Below are 17,471 nucleotides of genomic sequence, written 5' to 3'. Positions count from 1 at the left end.
TCTCTTTTTGATCATTAATTATTGCTGCACGACATAGTACTCAATAAAGACAAGCCAATACAGCTGAGCCCCAACTGTATTGGAATGTCTCCGTTAAGTACTCGGGCAAGGGGAGATACATAAGGTGGACTCGGTTACCTGATGTATCTGGCATGAGAAATCCCCCGGTCATTCTCAGAATAAATGTTCTAGTGTGATGTTCAATAACAACATCATTAGCATTCTCAGGGATATCACGAAATGTCCTCTCAAGCCAAGTAAGTTTCACTCTCTACCCCATTAATTCATTACCTACTAGAACAGCACCCAACAACCGGAAACAAAGTGTTTCCCAATCCGTACTTGTCACTCCGATAACAACTTCTCCTTCTATCAGAATGTCAAGTTGGTAAGCCACATCCTCAAGAGTGATGGTGGCCTCTCCACATGGAAAGTGGAAAATATGTGTTTCCGGTCTCCATCTCTCAATCAATGCTAATAACAGATGATTGTTGATTGTTACTGCTCCAAGTGTCAACAAGTTACCAAAAGTTGTGTTTCAAATAACTTGCAACACTGGTTCAGAAGGTAGTGATTGCCAGAAACAAGATATAGGTCGAAAAGCATATTCAATGCCATTCCACACATTGTTCGAGATATGATCATTTTGCATTGTAAGCAGGGAAGTGTCAATTGGCCCTGAATTAAGATACTCCATAACAAATTGTGTGTATGTAAAGAAAGTATGAATATGAATAAGGTGTGAAGAAAGTGTGAAGTGTGAATGGCAAGATTTTATAGTGATTGTGTGGGAAAGAAAGTGTGAAGTGTGTGAGGTGAATGTTTAGATTTTTGCCTCAGGGAAATTCTCAAGTACAAAATATATGTTTGATACTAATGCAAAATATATTTACGTTTAAATCGTCGTTCACATTGACAATTTATATATGAAAAATAATGTCGATTTATATAAATTGTCATATGCAATGACGATTTACTTAGGAAATAGAAAATGCAAAATATATAATCTAAAGTATATTTACGTACAAACTTAAATCGTCAACCTCATCCACGATTTATGTTTGATGTTAATACAAAATGTATTCACTTTGAAATCGTCATTCCAATTGACGATTTATATTTGAAATTAATTTTGAAATCGTCATAACCATTGACGATTTGTTTAGGAATTACAACCAGGTAGAAATCGTCATATACATTGACAATTTATGTTTTAAAATATATAATATAAAAATGCAAAATATATTTTTGAAATCGTCATAACCATTGAAGATTTATTTATGTTTTAAAATATATAATATAAAAATGCAAAATATATTTACGTACAAACTTAAATCGCTGAAATCGTCATTCCAATTGACGATTTATATTTGAAAATAAAATTAAAATCGTCATAAGCATTGACGATTTGTTTAGAATTACAAGCAGGTTGAATTAGAAACAGGTTGAAATCGTCATAGACGTTAACGATTTATGTAGGAATTATATTTAAATAGAACTCGTCACCAGGATTGACAATTTTTGTTTGAAATCCTAAAAATAAAAATTTGCACGTTAATTTTTGCAATGAACCAAACCAAATTTGGTCAATGACTCACTGCAAAATTGGTCATTGTGTAGTGAATTCACAGCAAGGAATCACTGTGAAAGTGGTAAAATTAGTCACTTTTTGGTTTGAAACCCTAAAAATTAAAGATTGCACGTTAATTTCTGCAATGAATCAAACCAAGGAATCACTGCAAACCAGGTTGAAATTTGTAGTCAATGAGTCACTGCAAAATTGGTCATTGTGTAGTAATTCACTGCAAGGAATCACTGTGAAAGTGGTAAAATAGTCACTTTTTCACTGCATTATTACTTAGTCAAGGAATCACTTTATGAAAGAATCACTGCATTATGAAAAGGAATCACTCTGCATTGAAACACTGCATTGAATCACTCTAAATCACTCCATTCAAACACGGCAAATCACTACAATGCATTCAAATACTCACTCCATTTCATCACTCTTCTTCAATGCACTGCATATATATTATAAGTTACACGGTATATATATATTTGTTACTAGTGTTATATTATATATGTTATAATATAATAACTTATAGTATTTATCTTTTAATATATAAGTTATAATATATAAGTTATAAAATATAAGTTATAATATATAACTTATAATATATAAAGTTATAATATATATATATTTTATAAGTTATAGTATAATTCACACTATTATAATAAATATTACAAAATAAACTACTCATTATTAATATATTCGCATAATATGAATAAAGATTACAAAATAAACTACTTATTATTGAAAGGTTGTGTAGAACTCTCATCAAGTTCTCTAGACCGTAATGTACATGTCTTCCTATTATACCCCTCATTTCTATATCATCCACATTTTTTAATTTGTTGAATATGAACTTCATCCATCTCATTATGAATGCGTATAGTCTTCGGTCTTCCACTTCTTTTCCGTCGTATAAGAGGATTGGGAATGAATATTGGACCTGAATAAGGGGGCCAATATTCTTCATTGCCAATTGGTTGAAACTCACTTCGATATACATTAAGAATATTATCCAGCCGATAAATTTGTGAGATAAATTGGCCATAATCTAAAGCCAATGAAGCGCATGTTGCGATTGCATGAGAACATGGCAATCTTAATGATTGAAATTCCCCATAATCACACCAACTGTTGGCTAGTTTAACAGTGTAAAGCCTCACTTGGCAACCACCAGATCTGGATACAACTTCAACCTCAGAGACTCCGTCTCCCTTGAAAAAGTACGAACTAATTGACAAGTAGATTGTCGCTGATTTTCTTTAATCACTTTTGTCAACTCTTGGCAATATATATGCCATTCCCTAATCATGTTAGAAGCTTCATTCCGTTGTTGAATGAACTGTTCATTTAGCTTGTGGTATGTTGCTCTCACTAGGGCTGTGATAGGAAGAGCTCTAGAACCTTTTAGAACATCATTAATGCATTCTGCAAGATTCGTGGTCATGTGGCCAAAACGTCTATCTTCGTCGTATGCTTGACTCCATTTTTCTTTTGGAATTTGGTCCAACCATGCACCAGCCTCGGATGTTTTTGTAGCAACAAATTCAACATTCACTCAAATCGTGATCGCATCAACTCATAACCTACAAATTAAATATAAAATTAAATCAATCGACATAATAAAAAAATATTTAAAAATTTCAAATAAAATTAATACATACTCATTTGTACGACTTTATTGAAATTACTAGCAACATGACGAATACAATAAACTGATTGTTCACTAGACCATCCTAACACCTCGCTTCGGAGTGCAGCTAATAAACTTGTCCCCCTATCTGATATGATATGTTTGGTTGAGGGGTAACATAAGTCTTAAGATTGTAAAAGAACCACTCCCAAGCTTCTTTCGTCTCTCCTTCAACAATAGCAAATGCTACTTGAAATACCCGCATGTTTCCATCTTGTGAACTCGCTATAAGCAACGTTCCAGTATATTTCACAGTTAAAAAGGTTTCATCCACTTGTATAATAGGTTTGCAATATGCAAACCCATCAATACATGGTTTGAAAGCCCAAAATACTCTATCCAGAATAAATCGAGTACGGTCTTCCATGCTATGTGAAATATGCTCATGTGCTTGATATTTCACAATAGTACCGGGAGAAAAATATTGTAGAACATTCATTCAACGTGGTAACTCGTTGTATGATCCTTCCCAATCACCATAGATTTTAGTCAATGCCATTTATTTTGCCATCCACGCCTTTCTATATGTCACTGTATAACCAAATCGACTAACAACCTCCTTCACAAGTGCCTTAACTGGTATACTTGGATCTGCAGATACTAAATTAACAATAAGGTATGCAATGAGTGATGAATTTAACTTGTTGTGATCTTGAGAAACCAACATAGACACACAAGTGTTTGTTCCATTAATTTTTTTAATCTCCCAAATGTCGCGCTTAACATTAAAAGAAGCGTGAATTCGCCACTCACATCCGACACCAAAATGTGTACATTTACCAACATATTTATCTGGTCTAGACTCATCAACAACATAATCTAATGAATTTTTAATATGAAATTCTCTAATAGCATTTATTGTGGCTTCTTTAGACTCAAATTGCATCTCAACAAACAAATCATTGTTATTATTGTTCAATAAACCATTTATATGACCAAGATCACGACCAGCTTCCGAATTTGTGTTACGAAAAAATGATGATGGAATATTATATGTCATCGTACAAGATGAACAAACATCCAATTCAACATCCTCCTCATCACTATATATTTCAATGTCTTCTTCATCACTAAAGTCGCTTACAATATCTCTTAGAATAGTCATCTACATTTAACAAAATAATAATGTTACAAAAAATTAACCAAATTTAAAAAAACATTATAACATATAATACATCCAAGTGGTAATACTAACCTACAATGAAGTAACAATCTGGATGAAGTGAATATGTCCAAATGATAAATATAACATTGCCTCGATTACAAGATTCAACAAGAGCCGAGAAAAAGTGTACTGGAAGGAGAAAATGTAATTTTAGGTGAACACATGATGGCCTTAAATACAAAAATAATAAGGAGAAAACTCCATCTCCATCAACGACTTTGTTATTTAAAAATCATAAAGCATAAAACTCCTATCCTAGTAACGATTTCCATGAATATATTATTAAGAAAAGGCGGAAAACTCCTTCCACATCAACGATTTCCATCAAAATATTAAAAAAAGAAAACTCCATCGGCATTCACGATTTACCTAAGGATTTATTATTAAAATAAGGAGTAAAACTCCTTCCCCATCAACGATTTCCCTACAAATTATTAAAAAAAACTCCATCACAATTGCCGAGTTGTGTGGGACCAACAGATAAAAAAGGGAAAATTGGCTATATGGTGGACGATTTCAATAAAAATATATCACTCCCGTAATAAGTACAAAAGTTACACTAGATTAGTAATTTTATGGTCAAATTACACTAGGTACGTAAATTTGCCAAGAAATATTATTAAGAAATAAGAATTCTACATTGATACTTTAGTAAGAATACATCAATGAAGATGCTCTAACATGCAATATTGTTGCTTAATCTAGAAAAGAAAAATGATTGTTGGCAGTAAATGTATTTTTTGGCATTTGAATTAAAAAGTTCACTGTTGGTAAATATGAGGTGTGCCACAAATATGTTTCCCAATTGTCGAATGACACCCTACTGATCGGGTTATGAGGCCATTTGGTTTTGCTCAACCAATTCCACAAGATCCAGTCAATTGTGAAAAACTTCACAAAGCTGACTTACGTGGCAAAACTGATTGTAATTGACCACATAAGCATCGTCGCTGGATTGAAATATGGAATAATTGGGATAACTATGTGGTCGATGGTTTACCCGCAAACACCCTACCTTTGAACCACTACTCTGAGTATATGCAGTGCTACTTAACAAGGACTAGAAGATACATATCTCGAGATGGAGCACACTCTGATGGAATGGTAACTTTATTTTATAATTTAAACTTTTTCTTTAAGTTTATTATTTACTTCTAATTTTCTCTAAATTTTTCAGTACACATTTGCAAAAAGAATTTGTGATCAGATTCGTCCTCCAGCTTCACTTATAAATCCCACACAATCTTTATGTGACGTCTTCACTTATAAATCCCACACAATCGTCCTACTATGCCGTTTACAAACATTTCTGGTATACAACATAATGATGACGAAGTTCTGGTTGAGGATGTTGATGAAGATGAAGATGATTCAGATGATGAGGAGCCACAGTTGGCGACACGTGGTGGAGGGAGAATCTCTCAATGGAATGAACAACAATTAAGAGTCCAACCGCAAAGAAAAAGAAAATCACCTCAATGTCGCACTTCATCACATAGACGTCATTGAAGTTTTTTCGAATTTAATGTATTAAATTTTTAATATTGTAATATTTCTTTTTAATAATATTAGTCTTCAACATATATTACTAGGTTGGTAATTAAAAAAAAATCTAAAACTCCTAATGTATTGCCTACTAGCTAATCAATCTACCACTAGAGAGGTTTTGATGACGGGAGTGAGAAGGTTGAGCTATTACTAGGGCATGAACTGCTAGGGCATGAACTGAGTTATTGAAGAACTCCAACTATCTTGGAAACACAATGATGATGAACTCCAACATTCTTGGAAACACAATGATGAAGATCTCCAACAATCTTGGAACTACAAGGACGAAATCTTTAACTCATAAGACAACTATTCCTTGATCTTGTTTGGAAAATCTGGATGAATCAGCCGAAGAAGTGGTCAACAAGGGTCCAGCTCCAACAATCTCGGAAGTTCACAAGAACAAATCCTTTGCTCAAGCACTCAAGGCAACGTGTGACATCTCAATCTCCCAACTGCCTCAACAATGTATCAAGGGAGATGCTATTACTATTAAGATATCGGAAGAATAGTACAAGCGGGTCTTCAAAGGTGTAAAACCCACCTTCATGGAAGGCTCATATTATCCAAGGGAGACTCGCCCCTTAAGTTCACTGAACTGAGAGCAAAGCTTCAATCTCTCTGGAACATGATTAGAACATGGAGCATGATATCGCTGGGTCGAGGGTTCTATGACTTTTCATTTGCCTCGGTTGAGGATATGAGGTCAATCTGTGTTGTTGGGTCTTGGAGCTTGAAACCGGAATTCCTTAGATTATCCCTATGGTCCCATGACTTCAATCTCAGTCTTTAGAAGGTGTCATACTCGCAATGTTGGGTCAGGATCTTGGGTTTACCTCTGGAATATTGGAGTGCTAGGATCTTATTCTCTATTGCTGGGGGTTTGGGTGTTCCATTATCTCTGGATGATGCAACCTCTACTAGATCCTTTGGGCACTTTGTTAGAATTTTGGTGGATGTTGATCTCAAAGGAACCCTGCCTAGTCAATATTGGTGGAAAGAGAAGGCTTTGCCTTCTTTGTTCACATTGAGTATGAAAACCTTCCTGATTTCTGTTCAGGGTGTCAATCTATTGGCCATCTGATCTCAAACTGCAGAAGAATAACTAAGGAAGAAGGAGTGGATCCTTCAAGGTTCAAGAAAGATATTTCTATGGGAAGAATTCCTAGGACAACACCAGACAAAGGCCCTACTTCAAGCACTGGTCATAAAGTTAGCACTCCTATCCATAGAAGTAACTTTGTGTCTGATAAGCTGAAGGGGGTGGCTAAGGACACTCAGGAAAACGATCTGGTAATAGAGTTGGAGTTTGACAACAATGTCAATCTTCAACTAGAGCAAGTTCAAAAGGAAGGTCTTCCACCGAATGAGGAGGCAAGTGACCTTGAGAGATCCTCGGATGAGGATTCTAGGGATACAATAGTGGAAGACTCAATGGAGAATGAGGTCCATCCTAATGTTCAACTCATACTAGATGAAAGTTTCATAGTCCAACAACATGGTCAGATGAGCAATGTTTTGACAACAAAAGAGACTAGACTTATTGGAAGACTCTGGGCAGATGAGGAGGGGGACATTATTGGGGAATTGGAGGATAGTAGCACAGCTAATGACACAACTACGGAGGGGACATACACAAAAGTGTTATCAAAGTCTCAAAAGAAAAAATTGAGACAGAAGCAAAGTCTGGAAAAGGTTCATTTTACCCGTAGGGGTGGCTACCCAAATGTTTCCAAATGAAGGTGATATATTGGAACAGTAGAGGAATAGGAAATCCCAAAACTAGATTAGTTTTTAAAAAGCTTTGCTCTATCAATAAGCCAGATGTTGTTTTCATCTCTGAGCCCATGGTTCCTTTGAATAAAATCAATCCTTTGCTTTGGTCTGCTTTGAATTTGAAGCCTTTTATTGAGAATGATAGGGTTAGCTTGCTGCCTAATATCTGGGGTGCTTGTCGTGATGGTATCAATCCTCAAATCATCTCCAACACCTCTCAACAAATATCCATATCCTTGATGCAGGATAATCATCTGGCTTTCATTTGTGCGGTTTATGCTCACACAAATTACTTGATGACAAAGGCTCTTTGGGTAGACATCTTGTCCCTAACTTCAGTAAACCAGGGGCCTTGGTGTTGCATTGGGGATTTTAACTCTGTTCTGGGAGCCAATGAATGTAAAGGTGCTTATTTTCCTAATAGAATTTCTTGTGAGGACTTTAAGAGGTTCTCTGAGGGTGGCAGCTTGCATCACATACTGACTAGGGGAGCTGAATTCACTTGGTCGAATAGAAGGAGAGGCTTGGCTCATACTGGAAAAAAAAGGTTGGATAGATCAATGTGCATTGATAATTGGATGGCTAATTGGCAACAAACATATTGTTGCACTCTGCCTAGATCTGCCTCTGATCATCATCCTTTTTTGTTTGGCTTCTCCAATGATGCTTCCAACATCCAATCTCAATTCAGGTTCCATAAAATATGGTTGAAGCATGATAGCCTTAGAGGGGTGGTTGAGACTCACTGGGCTAACAGGGTGGTGGGTGTCCTATGTATATCCTAGCTAGCAAGCTTAAGGGTCTCAAGGCTATCCTAAAAGTTTGGAACAAGGAGGTTTTTAGAAATATCCATATCAGGGTCAAGGAAGCTTTCTCCCAAGTTGAGACTTTACAGCAGAGAATCACCACTGAGGGTCAAACTGACACATTTATGGCTCAAGAGGAGTAGGCACAAAAAGATTTTATGTTTGCATTATTTACTGAGGAGGAATTCTGGAAAGAGAAATCGAGATTGAATTGGAAAATTAGTGGTGATAGGAATACAACCTACTTCCATAACATTGCTAAGATCAGGTATGGAACCAAGTCTATGTGCCTTCTTAGACAGGGTGAGGATACTCTGCTTGATAGGCAGGATATTGATAATCATGTATTGGACTACTTCACAAATTTGTATGGCTCTAAAAATGAAACTCAGCCTAGTAATCTCATTGACTCTGTTATTCCTAAGTTGGTTTATGAGGAGGAAAACACAATGCTTTCTAAGATTCCTTTGGAGGATGAGATCAAGGATTCTGTATTTACTATGAATGGGGAGGGTGCTCCTGGCCCTGATGGGTTTGGTGGTTGCTTCTTTCAGGAATTTTGGGACATAGTTAGGCTACATGTTTGCCAATCTGTGAAGCAGTTTTTCACACATGGTTGGATTCTTCCTAACCTCAACTCTAACAACCTTGTTCTAATTCCTAAATTCCCCTCTACTGATAAAATTGAGGACTTTAGGCCAATTGCTCTAGCAAATTTCCAATTCAAAATAATCACCAAAGTCTTGGCTGACACGCTTGCAAAAATTGCTCCTGGAATCATCTCTAAGCATCAAAGAGGCTTCATCAAAGATAGGCACATTCATGGTTGCCTCTGTATAGCCTCTGAGGCAATCAATCTTGTTGATCATAAAACTCTTGGTGGAAATTTAGCAATCAAGCTAGATGTCAAGAAGGCCTTTGACACTATTGATTGGAAGTTCCTTAAGGACACTCTTAAGGCCTTTGGGTTTGCTAATTCCTTCATTCACTGGATTGAGGTTATCCTAAACTCTGCTAAGCTCCCTATCTCTGTTAATGGTCATTATGTTGGTTTTAGCTGCAAGAGAGGTGTTAGGCAAGGGGAACTCTTATCCCCTCTTCTGTTCTGCTTGGCTGAAGAAGTGATCAGCAGAGGATTATCTAAGCTGCTAGATAATGGGAAATTTAAAACAATTGTTGGGCCTAGGATTGCAACTCCTAGTCATGTTCTCTATGTTGATGACATATTGGTTTTCTGCAGAGGAATCAAGAGAGAGTTGTTAACCATAAAGGACTTATTTAATGACTATGCCAAAGTCTCTGGTCAGTGTTTAAACCTTACCAAGTGGAAGTTCTTCTCTTCTCAAGCTAATCATAGGAAAATTGGCAAGTTAACCTCCTGGTTGGGTTTTGGAGCAGGTAGTTTGCCTTTCAACTATCTTGGGGTCCCTGTGTTCAAAGGTAAACCTAAAGCTATTCATTTGCAGCCAATAGCAGAGAGAATTATCAACAAGTTGGCCAAGTGGAAAGGATCTTGTCTGTCAATTATGGGCAAAGTGGAGCTTGTTAAGTCTATAATTCACAGTATGCTAGTTTATAGTTTTCATATCTATAGTTGGCCTGTCAATTTGCTAAAACGAATGGATTGTTGCATAAGGAATTTCATCTAGTCAGGAGATACTAAGGTCAAGAAGCTAGTCACAGTTGCTTGGCACAAAGTTTGTTGCCCTATCAAAAGAGGGTGAGGTTGGGATAAGATCAATCAATTTGTTGAATCAGGCAGCAATGTTAAAGTTGGCTTGGGACATGAACTCCTCCTCGCAGGAATGGGCTAACTTCTGTAGGACTAGATTTTGCAAGAATAAAGAACCTAAGACTTCCTACATGAAGTCATCCATATGGCCTGGCATAAAGAAGCATTGGTATGTGACCTTAGAGAATTCAATTTGGTTGTTGGGCAATGGGAGCAGCATAAGATATTGGGCGGATAATTGGTTGGGTAACTCCTTAGTTAATCTCCTTGGCATCCCCAACCAAATATCCTCTGCTCTCTTAGCCAAGGTTCCTGACTTCATTCATGAATCTGCTTGGATAATTCCATCCTGGATGAGTAGGATGCACCCTGCAGTTTGTCATCAAATAATGAGAACCCCCATTCTTACTTCTCACCTGCTTGATAAGTTGGTCTGGCTTCACTCTAGTGATGGGATCCTAACTTCGAAAGAGGCTTACAACTTCACCAAACCTGCTCAACCTCAGGACCAATGGTGCAAAAACATTTGGTCTATCTCCATTCCTCCTTTTAAGTCTTTTGTCACTTGGAGACTCTATAATAATATAATGCCAACTGATGAAAATCTGAAGCTGAGGGGAATGGCTTTGCCTTCTATATGCAAACTGTGTTGGTCCACTAAGGAGTCTTCTGCTCATCTCTTCTTCCATTGTAGCTTTGCAAAGCTGATTTGGAGCTGGCTGAGCACTCAATTCGGCTATTACATTGACCATGCTTCTCTCAAGAGCATCATGTCCCTTTCCACTCAATGGAGTCCTCAGTTGAAGCAAGTTTTATTCTCTGCCATTATCAACTCCATTGATGTTATCTAATTCTGCAGAAATAAGTCCAGATTTGATAACTTGACCATCCCCTTTGCCCAAGCAATTAACATGATCAAGTTGAATACTTCTTTCACTGGCAACTTCACTAAATTGTGTGCTAAACCTTCCCTGTTGGAATTCTCCATCCTGAGGGCTTTCCATGTTCATGGCAAGTATAGCAAGGCTCCTTCAATTGCTGAGGTTAATTGGGCTCTGCCCTTGATGGGTTGGGTGAAGATCAACACTGATGGTGCGGCTAAGGGGTCCCTGGGGCATGTTGGGGGTGGAGCTATTTTCAGGGATGGCAAGGGGAAGTGCTTGGGTTGCTTTGCTTCATACTTTAACATTCAAGACTCCCTTTTTGCTGAAGTTCTTGCTGCCATTACAACTGTTCAAATTGCTCACTCTAAAGGTTGGTTTCTAATCTGGTTGGAGTGTGACTCAACCTCAGTGGTGGACATTTTCAGGGGCAATAAACCGGTTCCTTGGAAGCTAAGCAACCTTATGAACAAGTGCAAGCATTTAATGTTGGATATGCAAGTGCAAGTGTCCCACAATTTTAGGGAAGGGAATGCTTGTGCGGATAGATTGGCTAATTTTGGTGTGAATTATAGAATGGATTATTGGTGGGATTACCCTCCTTCCTTCTTGTTGCATGACTTTCATAGAAACTTGTTGCTTCTTCCTAACAATAGGTTTAGGGGTATGTGATGGTTACTTGATTCCTTAATATATTTTCGGGTGTCTTTCACCCTTGTTTAAAAAAAATGTATTGCCTATTACAGATTAGGGCAAAGGCAAAAACATAAAACTCCTACCACATTCACGATTTAGCCAAGGATATATTATTAAAAAAGGAAGGAGAAAAACTCCTTCCCCATCAACGATTTCCATCTTAATATTAAAAAAGAAAACTCCAGTACCATACCTGATTTACCTAAAGATTTATTATTAAAATAAGGAGTAAAACTCCTTCCCCATCAACGATTTCCCTTAGAATTATTAAAAAAAACTCCAACATAGTTGTCGAGTTGTGTGGGACCAACAGAAAAAAAGGGAAAATCGGCTCTATGGTGGACGATTTCAATAAAAATACACTACCACCATAATAAGTACAAAAGTTACACTACATTGGTAATTTTCTAGTCAAATAACACTAGGTACGTAAATTTGTCGATCAATCATATAACTTATTGTTGTTGGCAGCATTGTGCAACTTTGACCATAACCAATCAATTAAATGACTTCATATAATAGTATATTTCAAGCATAGCAATACTCATATATTTTGATGAATAAAATAAGTGGTATTAATTATTTTATTTAAAGTTTGATATTGTAGGCATGAATCCATGATATATATTTTTATCTTGGCATTATGATTCAAAACAGTGACGTATCTAGGATCTGAAAACAGGGTATGCAATAGAGGTTAAAAATTAAAATAATAAATATCATTATGTATAAAATGATGAAAATATTAATATAAAAATCACAAAATTTAAATATATCAATCAAATAAGTTATGTATTTTATAATTGATCTATATGTGACTTCATATTTTGAATCGTTAAATTATCAATTTATTGTCAATATTATTGAATATTTCTCGTTGTCAATGTTATTGAACACTTCTCGTTTAATGTAAGTGACTAGGCAGTCTTTCATCCATGCATTTCTCATTCGATTATACACCCCATTTTTTATAACTTTCATAGTTGAAATGACACTTTCTATTGTTGTTGTGACAACAAGCAAAATATTTTTAACTTCAAAAAAATAAGTTAATGAGTATGACATGTGTCTTTCATTTTCAAACAACTTATCTAAAAAATTATTAATTCATTTTAAAGAAACAAATTCAATATTAGTATACATTTCAATGATGTAACTCTGGGGCTGATTATCAAGCATCGCCAAATTAATTGAACAAAGAGCATATGGATAAAACTTTGTAAATTCTTCAATCAGTTTTGTCATATCAAAATTTATTGAACAAATTGGTTAGACTTAAATAAGATATACAAAGAAATAATTGAGTATTGGTTTTGGAGAACGATCATTAAATTTTTTAAGTTACATATTCACAAAGTATAAATTATTTATCATGTCATGTTATTTACAAAAAAGTAAATATTTTAGACTTGAAAGTTGTTGGCAGTATACACATTTTTTCAAAAAATTCAAGGTGTGCATGTAGCACATTCAGTGATTCAAAATATGTTTAAAATTGGGTCATGCCAAGCCTTAAAAAGGATGTCGTTTTTAAATTGTGGTTGTACTTAACACGTATAGTCATTATGGTTATAGTTATTGCAGTTGTTTCAATGGGAATTGCGGTAGTGTGAACTTTTTGTGATTAAAAATATTATTGATTTTGATGTCGTTTTATGTGGTTGTAATGCGACCCATTAATTATATTATTGTGATTCGGTGTCAATCCATAAACTTATAACAATGATGGAAAAAGTTATCTACATTTTATATACTTCATAAATTGTGTAATGGATGTGAGGATGAAAATAAGAGTATAGTCCTATTATAAGTTTTTAGAAAGTTGTGAGAATAAGAACATGAATGAAAGGCTGAAATATGTAAAGTAAACATAGAGTTATGTGGATCATAATGAGGATTGTGTTAAGTTCGATTTTTTTGGATATGTCTAACCGGAGATATAACCAATGTAAAAGACTCATTTCTAAAACAAAAGAGATCTTTGTATAAGGATGTTATGAGCACTTGTGAAGTGAAATTATTAAGTTAAGTGTATCAACATGTGGCAATATTTTTCTCTGTTTTACCATCGTGTTGAGATGTGTGAGGAATATTGTATTGATATATAATGCCATGGGAATTCATGTAAAAACTAAAACATGTAAAATAAATATTCTTTGAAATTATCAGGTCGTAAAATGTAAAGTGATTTCTCAAATTAATTCCTTATTCATGTGCAATAAGTTTGTAAAATAATGAATAATTCATAATCGTATTTCATTACAAATATGTGAGAGTATCCTTGAAACATTATTAATAAAAGTGGCATAATACTTCTAGTCTTGAGGTGAAGGAACATGACTAGGACCCCAAACACAAGAATGAGTCAAATAAACCAAAATGTCAAAAGTTAGTTTCCTAAAAGTGTACTTGTTGGAAGGAACAATTGTGAACACTCAATTCTGTCCGACCCAAAAAAATACAAAATAAATCTCTACAATGATTTACTCAAATATAAAAAAAATTATAACAAAATGCTTTAATTGAGCATTTAATTGGCTCATTATTGCAAGAATTCAATTTTAAAATAGTCTCATCCCCAAATTTCATTTTTTCACTTTAGATAAGAAATAAAGTGTGTCAAAAATGTTCAATGAGTAATTATTGACTTAATAATGACCATTAATCACCTATTTTCGTTTTCTATTTTTTTAAAATTTAAAATGGTTTTAAGTGACTTAATGATTACTTAATATCTTAATTATGGAAGAATTATATCTTTTAAAAAAGGCACATGCCAAAATTAGCTCATTTTTTCATTTTCACAATTAAATAAAAATAAAAGTGCATTCAAAACATCTTGTTGTGATTTTATAAATGTAAAATGATTGATTCTTATCTATTCATAGGTAATGCAATAATTTTGAGATTTTATATAGTCAGCACATAATTTTCTATCCCAAAAAGAGGTTTCTACCTACTGCTATTTTAAAGATCAAATACTTATATTGAGCTCACTTTTGGACATTAAAATATTTTTTTGAGATTAGAAAATTTATTAGACTATTTTTAGAGCAAAATTAATTTTTTGGACGTACCGAAACCTAAAATACTCAATTCAAATATTTGAATCTATGGCTGTAAATAAATTTGAAATTCAATTTAAAAAAAAAGAAAATATTTTGTTTGAAATCTGAATTAATTTCTAATTAAGAGGATATTGCCTTATTTTCCTCCAGATGTTAATGATAAATTTTCATTTGATTTTCATACATGTGTCAATTTCTCACTATAAATAGGACATTGGTCACATGGAAAAAAGGAGGAATCTCATCATCCACAATAATCAAAACAATTCATAATCTATTCCCAAGAATCATCAACAATCCTCTTGATTAGGGATGGCAACGGGCACGGGTAGTAGCTACCCGCTACCCGTTTTAAAATAGGAGAACATTACCTATACCCGCCTGTACTTGTACGGGTACCCGTGCGTAGATATTTGCGTGTATTTCTGGGACAGGCGGGTACAATGGGTACCTGCGAATTTCATATAATATAAATGAATTTTTAATTTTTTACTTCTATTATGTTTCAAATGATATGAAACTTAATTATTTTTGTACTTTTGGTTGAATATTTGGCAAAAATGCTAAATTTATTGGTGTTTTCTATTTGTGTGATTTTTTGTTATCACTTTCTGACCGAAAGTATATATTTTCTTTGTAAAACATGTGTGTTTTTACACATGTAATAATATTTGTAGGGTGATTCACCACCAAACTCAATAAAATATTTTAACAAAGTAAAAGAAAAAATATACATAGTGTAATGAATGTTAGAATAATATACTTTTTATTTTAATTAAATATAATATATTAATCATATAAATAACGGGTACTTGCAGCCATGGGTACCATAATACCCGTACCCACCCGTATGTACTACGGATTTTTAAAACTCGTTTATGATACCCACAGGTACTCGTTTGTGACTCATACCGTGCCCGTACGGGTTTTACCTGTGGGTACTCACAGGTACGGGGTTTTTGCCATCCCTATTCTCGATCAAAAAATTTATTTTTTAATCATTTTCTTCCTTCTCGAGACATTATCTTTCACATATAATCATCATCCAACAAAAACCTAAGAGATCCACAATCCAAAAAATCTATCATACACAACAAATCCATATCATCCACGACAATCTCAAAATCTCATATACACAATAACAAAAAAAATCATTCAACGAAAATCCATTCAAACGCTCAACATCCAAAGTGTTCATATCATCCACGATAATCCAAAAATCTTTCACACAACACACAAAACAGGACACTAACAAAAATCATAAAAGTACATAATCTCCAACACTCCTAAAGCTTCTTTGTTTTCTCTCTCGCTCAAACAGTTTTGATTGCAAATCTGTTTTAGAATCTGGTTTTAACATAGCAGACATTAGACCAACATAATTTGTTGAAATACAGGTACACAATTTCGCCTCTTGAATTTCGTTCTTATCTATTTACGTCCTTCCATTAATAATTATCATAACAATAATGTTAATAAATTCACCATAAAAATAAATAAAGTATGCAATTGGATTACTTGTTAATTTATTTCGAAATCTCATTTTTCTTATAATTACATAAAAATAAAATTCATTTAATACAAGACCATGAAATATGTTAATCCTAATTTTAAGGTATGTTGTGGTATTGGACGTAAGGCTACACTTCATTTTTTTAAAATTAATAGGATTAATTATATCTCTACATTAAAAAAAACTTAAAAAAAATTGGGAATTTGCTAATCAAGTTTTAACATGAAAACGATATTGAACATAAGGGTTATGTTTCACTCATATCTTTTTCTCAAAGAATAATTTAAACGTTACTATTTTTAAGAAATAAAATTAACCTAACCAATGAACTTTTTTTTGTAGTCTTGATTCCTAAAAAAGGATATGTATGACCAATATCACTTTGTCAGACATAATAATAAAATAAACATTTTTTGGTAAAAATATAATAATAACACAATTAATAATCCATGTAATATAATAAGTTACCGTTCAAATGGGGAACTGAGTTGTTAACACCTTCCCTAGTGTGTAATCGACTCCCGAACCTGAATATCAAAGTCCAAGGCCCAATGCAATTGGGCCAAAATATTTTTTTACATTTTTACTTAAAAAAAATATAGTGGTGACTCTAATGAAATCGTGCAACCAAAAATTGGAACGCGACAGCAACCACACATCTTAATAGAGATTACTTCATTTCACAAAAGTTGTCTCATACTTTACTGGTGTATAAAGAAAGAATTATAATTAAAGGTAAGTGTAAATTAATGAGCGGGTAAGTAGACGGGTAGAAACTACGTGACAATCAATCACAAACAGAAATATAAGAACAAGGACCATAGAGGTGATACTTGAGCTTGACCAACTTCAATGGCCTGAACCTTGGAATCTATAGCAAGGGTAATATAGTGCACAAGGATTTGGGAGGTAAAAGTTCAGAAAAAAACACAGGGATTACCAGTTATGTAAATCCAAGAATCAACACGTAGTGATCTAGAGAAATAAACGGAAGAATTGTCGGTACAAGTTGTAGTTAGTGGT

General features: G+C 34.3%; 2 protein-coding genes across 2 annotated transcripts; both read left to right on the top strand.

Moving 5' to 3' along the window:
• On the top strand, positions 7,713-8,537 carry LOC109327726. The gene has a single exon (XM_019560887.1). It carries the CDS (start codon positions 7,713-7,715, stop codon positions 8,535-8,537), a length of 825 nt encoding a protein of 274 aa, XP_019416432.1.
• Positions 10,323-11,141, top strand: LOC109327725. Its single transcript, XM_019560886.1, has one exon. It carries the CDS (start codon positions 10,323-10,325, stop codon positions 11,139-11,141), a length of 819 nt encoding a protein of 272 aa, XP_019416431.1.

This window comes from Lupinus angustifolius, chromosome LG15, assembly GCF_001865875.1.
Source record: "Lupinus angustifolius cultivar Tanjil chromosome LG15, LupAngTanjil_v1.0, whole genome shotgun sequence".
Taxonomy (NCBI): domain Eukaryota; kingdom Viridiplantae; phylum Streptophyta; class Magnoliopsida; order Fabales; family Fabaceae; genus Lupinus; species Lupinus angustifolius.
This window is presented reverse-complemented; position numbering and strand designations above follow the sequence as displayed.